Source organism: Miniopterus schreibersii (genome assembly GCF_964146895.1).
Source record: "Miniopterus schreibersii genome assembly, chromosome: 3".
NCBI lineage: Eukaryota > Metazoa > Chordata > Mammalia > Chiroptera > Miniopteridae > Miniopterus > Miniopterus schreibersii.
This window is the reverse complement of record NC_138103.1, coordinates 98,925,577-98,937,965: the sequence shown is the minus strand read 5'-3', so window position 1 is coordinate 98,937,965 and position 12,389 is coordinate 98,925,577. Positions and strand designations below refer to the sequence as shown.

The following is a 12,389-nucleotide window of genomic DNA, read 5'->3' as shown; positions in this document are numbered from 1 at the left end:
TTTCCAGGCAGAGCTATTCAGAGCAGTGAAGCAATTTCTATTTGTAGTAGCTCAGGTAATTCTGGAATTCGCCCCATCATTGAGGCAAGAACCGTGTCTGCTTCGTCCCCGTATCCACCCAGCAACTGCCCCATGGTAGGTGTTTAATAAACAAGCATTGATGTTATGAGGGAACAGATGAGTGCGATGGGGACCATGGTTTCCAGGAGTTCACCTTCGGGACCATTCTTCTTATACCATTTCCCCTCACAGAGCCATTCTCCCCTTGATAAATGTGTCTAAGTAATAATTTATCTCCACAGTGTTAAAATTTAAAGAATAGAGAATCCACGGAAACTTCCCATAAGCCATAGGTAGTCAAGACTAAAACAAATTGATGAAATGATCCTGCCAACGGTAAAGACAAGTGGACTTGGGTTAAGTGGTGTGACCACACTTCGTGGGTGACAGATTTCTGTCGAGGCTTTTGACATGGCTATCTCTAATATCTAGGTCCAGGACCCCCAAGTTGGGAACCATTGACAGCCAAGGGACAAATCTGGGTTGTCCTTGAGCAGAAACAGAAATGCAGACTTTCCTTTCAGTCCAGTTCAGCAGCGGCCCTTTCTTAGCAAATGAACATCTTTCCAGAGAGGAGGAAGGTGGGGCAGGTGCCAGCAGACAGACAGGATCTTTATGACCTGAATAAAGTAAATTGCTCCTGAACTTGGAAAACCCAAATCCCCCGACCGTCTGCGCCGAGGGAGGGCCTGTTTGGCACTGAGGGGGAGACTGGATGGGAGCACTTGATCCCTCACCGGGCGCTCATTGCACTGAGGCTCCTCTGCAGAGAAAGCCCAGTGCCTGCCTCCGGAAATCTAATAGCAGGAACTGAGGGGTCTCTCTTTCAGGACTTGCAGCGCTTTCTCTCTTCCTTCCCTCGCTCCCGGGGAAATCGGCAGAGCTCAGTGCTGTCTCCTCACAGCGCCTGGGGCCCCCTGTGGAGTGCTGGCTGGGAGCAGACGGTGAGCCTCGGACACAGGCCATTTCAGGAACTCTGAACACCCGATTTCTTGGAGTTGGTATGATTTCATTTAAATTGAAAGTGGATTTTTAATGATTTTCTTCCATGCCACTGGAAAAAGGGCTCCTGTTGCCCGCATCAAAGGTGTCTTTTGCTTCGATGTGACTGCATTGCTTTTAGTTAAATAAACCTGAAATAAAACAAACTAACAACCTGCCGGACATGGGAAGGAAGAGAAACAGCTCCTGTGTGCTCCCAAGGACGTGAAAGTGTCCCTTGGACAACCTGGAGCAGCTGGTGTAGTTAGGGCGACAGCGAAGGCTGGTGGCTTCCCCACGCCCGGCCTTCCCGGTGCAGCAGCAGCTCGCGTGACTCCCGGGACCGCCTGCGCTCTGCGCCGTGGTCAAGCTTCGGCTGCGAACTCTGGGCCTTACCTTTTAGTCATTCCTTCATGGGTGCCAGCGCCTCGGGGTGGGCATGTTATTCCTCATTCCACCGTCGGGGGAACTGGCACGCAGAGGGTTTGCATCACTTACGTAAGATGATACGGGGCGTCCCCAAGAACCGTATACACGCTCTAACGGCTGAGAGCTCAGTTTTGAAAATGAAATGTATTTTAATAAACCCTGCCTTTATAATTATTCGAAGTGCGTGTCTACATTTTGGGAGGACACCCTCTATATAAAACACATCGCTGTCGTTGGTACCAGATTCTGTCTGAACACCAGCCAAGCTGATGTGATAGTTTTTGTTTGTGTTTAATAAGCTCCTCTCCCCCCTACCGGGCTGCAGGCAGCAGGAGGGGAAGGGCTGTGTCGGTTCCCGAGCCCCACTGTGTCCCCAGCACACAGAAGAATGTGCCGCACATAAGAGGTGCTTTGTGAGTCCATGTTAAACTGATGCCTTCATCGAGCACAAACGGGGTTTGAACTTGATTTGAGCAGAGAACCTGGGAATGTCGAGCAGAGAGGGCTTTCTTCCTTTCACAGCTACTGGGCGAAAAATTCAGAATAGTTGCAGTGGTTTAGTTTTGAAAGCACATCGTGCAGGCCACAGGAAGTCTTGGAAATCTGAATAGCCTCTTATTCAGGAGAGCGCAGGTCTTCTAAAGTCAGTCAGAAGAAGCTAAGAGCGACATGTCACTCATAGGTGGGACATAAAAACTGAAAGCAACAAATGAACAGACAAGAAAGACAAACAAACACTCATGGACACAGAGCAGCACGGCGGTTACCAGCGGGAAGGGGGAGTAAAGAGTAAAGGGTAGAGGGGCCAAATATATGGTGATGGAAGAAGATTTGACTTTGGATGGTGAGCCCACGACGCAATACACAGATCACGTGTCATAGAAATGTACACTTGAAACTTATATAATCTTATTAACTGTCACCTCAATAAACTTAATTAAAAAAGTAAAATAAAGGGCTCCATGGGGGGCAATAATTTAAAAAGGCTAAAAAATACTTCTCTAAATAATTATTGTTACTTGAGCGGCATTTGCTAGTTTTAATCCAGTACATTGAGTCCTTTTGTTTAGCATAATTCTACTCAAGGATGAGCATTTGAGACTCAGTTTTGCATTATTGCTTGCTGTGTCTCTGGTGTTGTATTGACTTTAGGAAAGCATATCTGAACAGAAAAATGGAAATATTCCCATTACTCAGAGAAATGGTATTTTAAATGTAAAACTTATATTTCATGTGAGGACTACAAGCTATTCCAAAAGGATGTATCATCAGTCCCCAAAGCAATCTACCTTATAGAGAAACACGGAAAAGCATCTCGTGGTCCCCTAACGTCTCTCCATGGGGGTAACAATTAATTGCTCTAACTCAGGCCCAGGAATCCTAATCTTTGAGTAGCAGGCGACATCTGAGGAGGCGTTTCTGTGATGATCATGGTTCTAAGGTGAGAATTTGGTTGCTCAGGAAGCTTCCATGACCTGGTAGGTACCCCGGTACCTAAGGATCTGGTGAGCTAGACACTCAGTTAAGGTTAATACAGAATCAGCACTGGCCTTGGCATCCCTCTCATCCACTGCCCCTCTCACCTCTCCAGCTGAGAATATCTGTCGGACAACCATTCTTCCCGGGAAACGTGCTGGTCCTGATACTCGTTCGAAAGAGCATCCGCCTTTTCTAAAATGCCAAGGTGATGCTACACTGACAGCGGGAGTGTGTCTCCTGCTCTAGCAAGTTCAGGGAGAAAGTGATGGAATTCCGTCCTGAGTGGCTGCACACACATCGCCACAGCACCTGTCTTCCTAATGACTTGAACACGCCTGTGTCTGTGCTCTGGGGATCCAGATTTTTCATTTTAAGATAGAATTCTCTTCTGAAACTATTGCTGCGAGGGACCAAATTTCTCCACCTGCCAGCCTATTTTCTGAAGGCATTGGGCACTTTAGATTCATTATATGCTCTTTTAGAAACAACTGGATCCACCTCCATCTGTGTCTAACAGAAAAATGTATACGCTGAAAAATATGGATCAGAATTTTTACAGTATTACCCATAAGATTAATGTAGTTTAAGGCAGTTGACCCGGTTTTGCTTGAGTGGGGTGAGTTTGTTTAGACTCGATATACTCCCTGAGACGCAGGGAAATGCACGTGAATGACATTCCATGCTTTAACCTCATGAACTCAAAAGAGCATGTTTTCCCCCCTCGATTTTTATGACATTATGTGCCCCTGATTTTCCTCCTTTCCTGTGCCTACTTCTTTCTCTTTAATTGAATCGGCTTTTTAACTCATCCCTTAAATGCTGCTGATCTTCAGATTGTCTCTTCTCTTCCCCTCTACAAAACCTTCCCAGGTAACCCTGTTCGCTCTGATGGCTCTAGCTAGTCTATGTTATAGCTCCCGACCAGCTCTGTGTCCTGAATATCAGGCCTGACTTAACTACCAATTGTGATCTCAACTCATGTTTCTCAAAGTTATCTCAAAATCAGTATGTCTCAGACTGAAGTTGGCACAACCACTGGAAAGCCTCCCCTCCTGTCTCTCCAAGAGCAGTGAGTGAGGTTTAGCTGCCAGAACACTGCTAGAAATCTAGGCATCATTCATGGCCAGTCTCTCCATCTACATCCAACCCCACACCAATCAAATGTCATTTTCTCTCCTCGGTTCTTTTCAAAGAGATCTATTGCTGCCACTGAAATTGAAGGTCTTACTGTCTCTGGTCTAGATTCCTTCAGCAGCTCCCTGAGTGTAATTCCTGCTCCATGTGTCCCCTTTCTCACTCGTTTGTTTATACCGAGTGTAACTAACCTCTCCTATCACAAATCTAAGCATATTATTTTCATGTTAACAGCTTTGAGTTGACCTAGATTTCTGATAGCCCTCTGTCATCTGGTTCTTTCTTATCTTCCCAACATCTTTAAGACTTCTTTAAATTTTGTGATATAACTTTTTGAGATTCTTAACCATATCGTTATTTCTCCCCCCTCTTTGCTCTCTGCCTCCCCACCCCACCCCACCCCACCCCACCCCACCCCACCCCACCCCATCCCATCCCATCCCACCCCATCCCCGAATTTAACGTTCACGTGTGTTTCCTCACACTTTCTTTGTGATTGTACCTCTCGGCCCCAGTTTACTTACCCCTTTGTCAGGGACCTCCCTTCCTGCCCTGTCAAGTCAGAGCACATTTCACTTTAATGAGCTGCCATAGGATGTTGCCCGCCGTTATTAAATCACCTGTATCTGTAAGGATGGACACACATGCCTCTGCCAACAGGGAAATGGCATTTCCTCCACCTGAAAATTCATCACAGCCCCCTCCAGCCCACATTCCCGCCTTTACTCATCAAAGTCTTGTTGTGAAAAGTTGGCCCTGACTTCCCAGGCTGGGCTAGGTGACTGTCCTCTGTGCTGCTATGGTAATGAAGCATCTTCTGTAAAGAAAGTCAGATCACACACTCCGCTCAAGATCTTCCAAAGGCTCCCTGCTTCACTCAGAATAAGCCTCGGAGCCCTCGCAATGCCCTGCCCTCTCCTCCTTATCGCTCTGGCTCCAGCCCTCGCTGCTCCCCCTTTCCTTCCCCAAGCCCAGGCGTGCTGCCCCTTCAGGGCCATGCAGTAGCTTTCCCGAGAAACCACACAACTAACTTCCTTGGCTCCTTCTATCTTTTGCAGAAATGTCCCCTTATCAACGAGGCCTACGAACTGCCCTATTTCAACTTGCAATTTGTACCACTCCTCTCCACCTGCACTATCCAATCCTTATTTTGTTCCATTTTTATAGCACTTATTCCATCCGATTAAATGATATAATTTACTTATTATTTTCATAATGTCTGTCTCTCCTTATTAGAATGTAAGCTCCACAGGAGTGGATATTTTTCTCTGCTGTGTTCATTCAAGTTTTCTAAGTGCCTTCACTGGTGACTACAATATAATAGGTGCTCAGTAAATGTTTTGGAACCAATGAGCCCTGATTGTACTGTATTAATATTTTCTTCCTTGCCCACCTGCCCACCACCAAATTATGAACCCTGCGAATGAAGGCAGTTTTGCTGTTATGTCTGTTTACAATATCTAGCACATTTCCTGAAAATAGTGGGTTTGTGATAAATGCTTGCCAAGTGGGTGTATTCTTCTCTGGCCTCCCCAACACACAGCTTTGCAGAGTTTGCAATCACACCACGCCCAACCGAAATGCAAGTGCCAGAGTATTTTCCTAGTGGAGAGGCTTTCCTCTCAACTCGAACAGCTTCTGTGGTCTCCAGAAACACAGAGACCGGTGTAGACCAAAGTGCTGATTGTTTCTCCTGCAGAGTCTCTGCTGAGGTTAAGAATTTACCTTTGTCCATTGGCCTTTTCTCTCCATTCTATAATGGGGCATTTACTTTAACAAGGTAGAAGCGAAAAGGAAGCCTGGGGATCGTGAGCTTGACACAGTGTCCTTCCCCCTGTGACTCTCTCTCTCCTTCCCAGGGCTCTCCCAGCCATGATGCAGTGGGTCAGCACGCAGAAGCCAGGAGAGAGCGGCATCAACATCGTCACTGCCGATTTTGTAGAACTTGGCGATTTCATCAGCACTGTCATAAAGCTCAACTATGTCTTCGATGAAGGAGAAGCCAACACTTGATAGTACCACCTTGAGCATCCCTGAAAAGAGAGAGAAGACTCATCGTATTAGGCATATTATCTAGAAACACTCTGATCTTCCTATGCCACTGAGTCTCTGAGGGAATTAGGGCTGGGAGTGGGTGGGAAAAGGGGGAACCCATTTCTTGAGTGATGATTATCATAGTCTGCGTTAGTATAAATACTTCATTTCCCATTTGATGAGCAAAATCTACTTCTAGTGTTAGAGATTTAAAAAAAAAAAAAAGACCAGTGAGTTTTGTTTTTCAGAATTAGTCTTTGTAACGTATAACTCACGCGTGTTTACTTGATTGTGTTTCTGATTTCCACCTAGATCTCCTACGCTCTCTGTATCCTCAAATTGAACCTCTCTGCTCCCGCCGCTCGCTCCTCTTAATCAGATGCTGTATGGGACTCAAAACGGTTGACTGTCCCAACGGAATGTGTATAACATTGTACTAAAATTTATTTGTTGTGTGGGACTTGGTGTAATATTCTGTTGTCATCTGCAATTGGTCAATCATTGCCAGTGTTTGGTTATAGAAAATATGCATTGAATCAGTTTCCCTGCATCAGTAATATTGGAGGCCATAATCAGTGATTTGTGTGTTATACGAAATTAATAGTGTTTCACAGTATTTCTATTTAAGGCAGCTATAAATACAGAGTAAACAATTCTTTGCAAGAACTATTTGTGCCAACTCTAAATAGGGGGACTGGGAAGAGATGGTTGCTACTTTAATTCAAGAATTTCTTAATGATATTGCCCTGCAAATGCCCAGTAAGTGAAAAATTATGCATGAAGAGTGTGCTAAAAATCAAAGAACTCTGCAAGGACTCTTACAAATGCTCTCCTAACAACTCTTGATTTTTTAAAAAGGGGGGAAGAAAGGGAAGAAGAAAGGAATGGAAGGTTGCGCAAGCTTTCCTATCAGATTGGGATTTCCAAATACATGATTCTAAGCCCCCAGTTTTGAGGAACAGATTGCAAGAAGCTTTAACTCGAGTTTTTTACTTGAAGTTAAAGAAGGAGGAAAGGTGGCAGGAGTCAGAGCAATGCTTTCGAAACTATGTCCATGAAATGCCAAGAGTCCATGAACCATCTTTAACAGGTTCTCAAATGCGTGTGACCTGAGCAGACCTGCTGGAAACGGGCGCTGACTTGCCCTCTGGGTCCCATCCTACCCGAGGGTCAAGGGTGAGGCAGAGGCGAAGGTTCCTGTGGCCCAGGGGACTGTGCAGGTCCACAGGGGAGAAACACAGCAAGGCCACTGTGAGCACGGCTTCCCCCCCGCCGTCTCTGTGACCCTGACGACAGTAAACGACCTCAGGCAAGCACAGCGCCCTTTACCTGTGTGCCTCACAGGAATATTGTGAGGCATTCATAAAATTTATAAAATTTCCTGAAATTCTTATGATTATGAATTATTTTATCTTTATGTTTAGAAGTAATCACGCCTCAATAGCTTCCTGGGAAAACACAGTCCATGTAAAGTAGGGCCATAGAGAAATAAAAGCATGCCCTCAGCTTTCAATTAATCTAAGTGCAAGACATGCGGTTAAGTCCCTTAGACCTGGTAAGGGAGTTGATTCCAAGATTATGTGTGTCAGGATTACAAATAATTAAGAGTCGATGACAATATTATAAATACTCATCACCGGAAAATAGGATTTCTGAGCAATGGCAGGAAAGAAAAACTGCTTCTCCTGAAGACAATGTTCATGAGAAGTGTAGAAGTAGGCGTGGGAGACTAGCAGGCACAGCCCCACGACAGTGCGTTCCACAGGCCAGCTGTGTGCCTGTGGCCCCCCCGGTACCATCTCCATGCGTAGCCGCCCCTGTGCAGTCAGAGACTCAAATGCACACACGCAGACTCCAACGGACACGGCCAAATTCTCCTTCGCAAGTGAAAACATTGATAATAGAATGATTTAATTTAAGACTGCGAAATCCTTACCAATGGATGAAAAAGAGTGATAAGACCCTTGAGAGCAGAGTAGCCGGTCTAGTAAAGATAGTCCAGCTCGGGACTCAATTATTTGCAAACACAGTTTTCTTTCCGCTTTGCGGTTCTGTTGTCTTTCTGTGTCTTTCACCTGCTCTCTGTGGGACTGAGTGTGAATTCTTTGAAAGGACTATGGATTACGGACATCTATGTCCTGCAGGCTTGCTTGGGGGCAGGTTTTCTCGCTCACTATTTATTATTCACCCCTCAGGAGGGTCTCTGGCCAAGCGCACTTGAAATGACATGAGGATTTAACTTATAAATATGACAGGAAACATCTTTCAACATATTCATGAAAAATAAATAAAATGTAGAGGTAACTATGTTGTAATTTCTTGAACCTAGATGCTTTCTTATAAAGTTGGCCTACACTTAGCTTTGCTGTATTTGTCATTTCGGTGCTGGAAAAAACATGCTGAAGGATTAGAGTAACCGCGCAATTTCTTAGCTGGAGTAAGTTTTCTATTGCTACTGATGACACGCACGCAGAAACCTTGTTGGACAAAAGGTACCTTCGAACCAATGTTCTTGCCTCCACGTGGACACACAGTACCCATGCCAGGCAGCAGGCACCGAGAGGAGAGGGACTTGCCTTAATTTCTAAAGGAGGGAGCAGGGGGAGGTGAACTGTGGGTCCTCGCTGGGGAGAGAGTTCACTAGGAGGGTCCCTTTGAAAGGGACATAGAGAGAAGGTGCCTCTGGCTGTCTCCTCTTTATTTTTCCTGCCCCGAGCACTTAGGGAGCAGGGAGGGCCTTCAGTTGAAAGGTGGGGAGAGGGTGTGACCTGCAGCCAGAGCTTCCCCTCAGCCTGTGCTTCCCCGTCCTAGCTGGGCCCTGCCTTCCAGATGAGCGAGGGGTAAAGGGCTGCAGATGGGCCCCAAGCCGGCAGGACACACATCCTGGTGCACCTTTTGTTCTGCTTGTCTCTTAAGACTTCATGTCACAAATTCTGCAAGGCCAAAAGCAGAAACAGATCCAACTTTTACCCAGTCTACAGCGGGAGTCAGGGGAGGGGCGGGCGAGGGAAAATATGCAGCGAGTGTCAGGCTGGGTTTGCTCCCCTGTGTAATTCCGAAGGGCCGGTCGGAACGCTCCCGCCATTGCCCTTTGTGTGTCCCTCTTCCTACCCAGTCCTGTGAACGCAGAGAGCGAGGGGCGTCTGCGAAGCCTTAGGATGTCCCGTATGTGACCTCAGCCTTCACTTTCAGCCATATGGGGGAGGTCACTTTCCATGAAGTGCCACCTAACAGTGAATGTATTAGAGCATGAAGATTTGGCATGTATACGCCTATGTGTCTGCACACGTGCACACACACACACACACACACACACACTATTCCAGATGAAGCTGTACTCTAATCACTCAACCTATTCTGTTGCCATTTTGACTCTTAAAGTCAATATCTCCTACATGAGTAGGCATAAACATAACTCAAATATTTAAATATTTAAGAGGAGAAGAATCACAAGGAAGCCAATGAAAACTGAGATGATCATACATAAGAAATGCCTGGCGGCCCCAGTCTAACTACGTTGTCACACTTCAAGCTGGAGAACTGAACATGGATTTGCACATAAATGACAAACCAACCAACCCTCATCTTCACTTAAAGTTGTTCTAAGTTCTTTGAGGTTCAGACTTATTTTGGCCAGGGTTACCTGTTAGGATTTTAGACAGGAAAGTTGGAAGCCTCGGGAAAAGCATGATTTCACGAGTTTTTTAGTTTTGCGGGCCCAATGACACTGCCTTCTAACCTCTGGTCGCTCAGCCCAACGAGAGCTCCGTCGGCAGAGCGCTTGCCCTTTGAACTGCCCACAGAAAATGATGCATAGTGCCTCTCAGGATATGCTAAACGAGGTTTGGAAAAGTGTTTTATTTTACAGCATTTTAGTCTTTCCAACTAGATTTCAGTGACACAATGGTGTAAATGCTATAATTGCCATAACTTATTGGTGGCTCCTGTGTTACAGTTTTAAATAATACTCTGAATTGTTTGTTTCCCCAATGACAACGATGAAATGTTCTGTGGAATTTGTAAAATGTGTTGATTGAGTCTGTTGATAATTGTGTCATGTTTATTTCGTTGGTGAGGCTATTTTTAGGTACTAGTTCTAAATATATATTTGTATGAGTCAGCAGTAGTTGCTTGTGTGTGGTGTGTGTGTAAGCATATTGTATCTTATAAAAAAGTCAAACTTATCCTAAAAAAAAGAGCACGTTATGACCAGCCTTAATTCATTGCCATTGTATTTCTTGTTGCAATTTGGGATTAAAATTTAAAGAGAAATTATGCCTTTGTTAAAAATGGCTTTTTAGAAAATCATGCAGGGAAAGTACTTTAGAACTTACCTGAGTTCCCACAGACCACAAACAGAAGTTCAGCTTGAGAAGCTCCCGTGCGTCTCAAGAGTTGCAGAAGGATAATAAAATAATAAATTAATGCCTTTGCTGATTAATGTATTAAATCCATAATCACACAATGAGATTAAATTCCCCTTGTTTCTATCACCAACAGAACCAGTTCCCCTGTAAAGCTGTTCTTCCAAACACGGAGCCCATCTTGTTATAAGGAGAAGTTTTCCATGAAAAATTGTTTCCCCAAAGCATTACTCTTTAAAAACGGGATCCTCTCAAGTAAGACAAACTGCCTTGGCTCTCTGAGAATCGCTGAAGACCCATCAGCATTCAGCGATCCCAACGTGGTTTCCTTTTCAAAAAACAAGCATGCGACACTTTTTCACACTTTTGCTATCTGCCCACTAGCGGCCGAGCAATAGGAAACTCATGGCTGGTTCGAGGACCTGCACAGGTTCTCATGCTCAAAGCAAACACTTTGTAATCTTCCCTGGGCCTGGGCTCTAGGTATGGAATATTAACCTTCTGATTTCCTCTCTTTCTCGATCCTCAATTACTTTTTTCTATATTTGGGGTTGCCAGATAAAATACAGAACACCCAGGAAAATTCAGGTTTCAGATAAACAATAACTATTTTTCAGTATAAGAATTTCCCATATATTTCATGACACATACTACAAACTGATTCATTGTTTATCCGAAATTGAAATTTAACTGGGTATCCTGTAATTATTTTTCATTTCCTGGCAGGGCTGCCTAAAAGGGGTGCAATCCCACCCCTTCCCTACCCCCAGGCTAAGATAAGATGCCTCAGAAAAAGCCATAGTCCTAATACCCTCCTTTAAGGAAAAGGTTGATTCAAGTCCCACAAATGCTTTCTGAAGGACCAACTTGCATATAGATGGAATTATCAAGAAAGTACCGTTATAAGATTAATGCCACCACATTTAAAATGCCCCTTCACTGGCCATTGTGAGGTGCGGAGTGTCCCCCATTGCTCCCTTATGTAACATTCCCCAGGAATTGTGATAACCAGAAAAAAACCACCCACACAAGAAAAACGCCTCTAAAAGTGGTATCACCGTCTAACTCGGTACCAGGGCCTCTGAAAATTCAGTGTCTCTCTCTCTTTAGAGAGAGAGGTAACGCACTGATCCATTACTTGCCTCATTGTCACCTCACCTCGGATTATTTTTATCCGATTAGAACTGGCCCTGGGTGGAACTGTAGAGACGCTGGCGTGGAAAGGACCTTCCTGGCTGCGGGAAGAGAGGAGCCTGCGGGGTAGACGCGGCCCTGCTGGCGCCTCCGCAGGAGGCTGGGCGGGGGGGGGGGGGCAGCAGGCCGGGGGCCAGGACAAGGACGTTAGCACGTGACAGAGACACTTGCCAAAGCACCTGATAACAACTAGCACTTTTTCCGAGGACCTGGAAGCCTAGGACAGCCCAGAGTAAGAACAGGGAGGCCTGAGGCCCGTTTCCCGAGCAGTTTGCTGGGAAGCAAGCCTCGGCGGAACCCCGAAAGCGGAGTCTCCAGCTGCTGCTTCCAACAGCAAGCCCCTGCCAGGTCTGAAAGGGGGTGGAGTTCGGAGCGCTTTTGGTGCCCAGGCATCTCTGGAAACCCCCAGAAGGGGTAAGGAAATGCCAACCCCGCAACCAGCGCTGCCCCCCACCCGCGCGGCCTGTGCTGCCGGCCTTCGCCTCGGACGGTGGGGACCCCAGAGCCGGCCGCGTTCCCTCCACCAGGCACCAGGAGCTCACGGGGGACAGGCCGGTGCCCTCTCTTTTTAGGATCTGGTCACTGATACTTTAATGAACGTGGTGTAAAGAGGATACATGCCGACAATTCTGTTTAGCAAATGTGAATTTTTAAAAATAAGATTGTGCTCTTCTTGTAAGAAAAAGTTTTGCATCCAGTGAAATGCCTAATGAA

General features: G+C 45.7%; 1 protein-coding gene across 1 annotated transcript in view; it reads left to right on the top strand.

Annotated features, from left to right (window-relative positions):
* The window catches only part of PLCXD3 (phosphatidylinositol specific phospholipase C X domain containing 3), a 121,925-nt gene extending 111,407 nt beyond the window's left edge, over window positions 1-10,518 (top strand). The window contains exon 3 of the mRNA XM_081132875.1: window positions 5,943-10,518. Within this exon, the coding sequence (XP_080989001.1) occupies window positions 5,943-6,096 (154 nt within the window). The 3' untranslated portion in view covers window positions 6,097-10,518. The remainder of the gene's footprint in view (window positions 1-5,942) is intronic.
* Window positions 10,519-12,389: the final 1,871 nt, after the last annotated feature.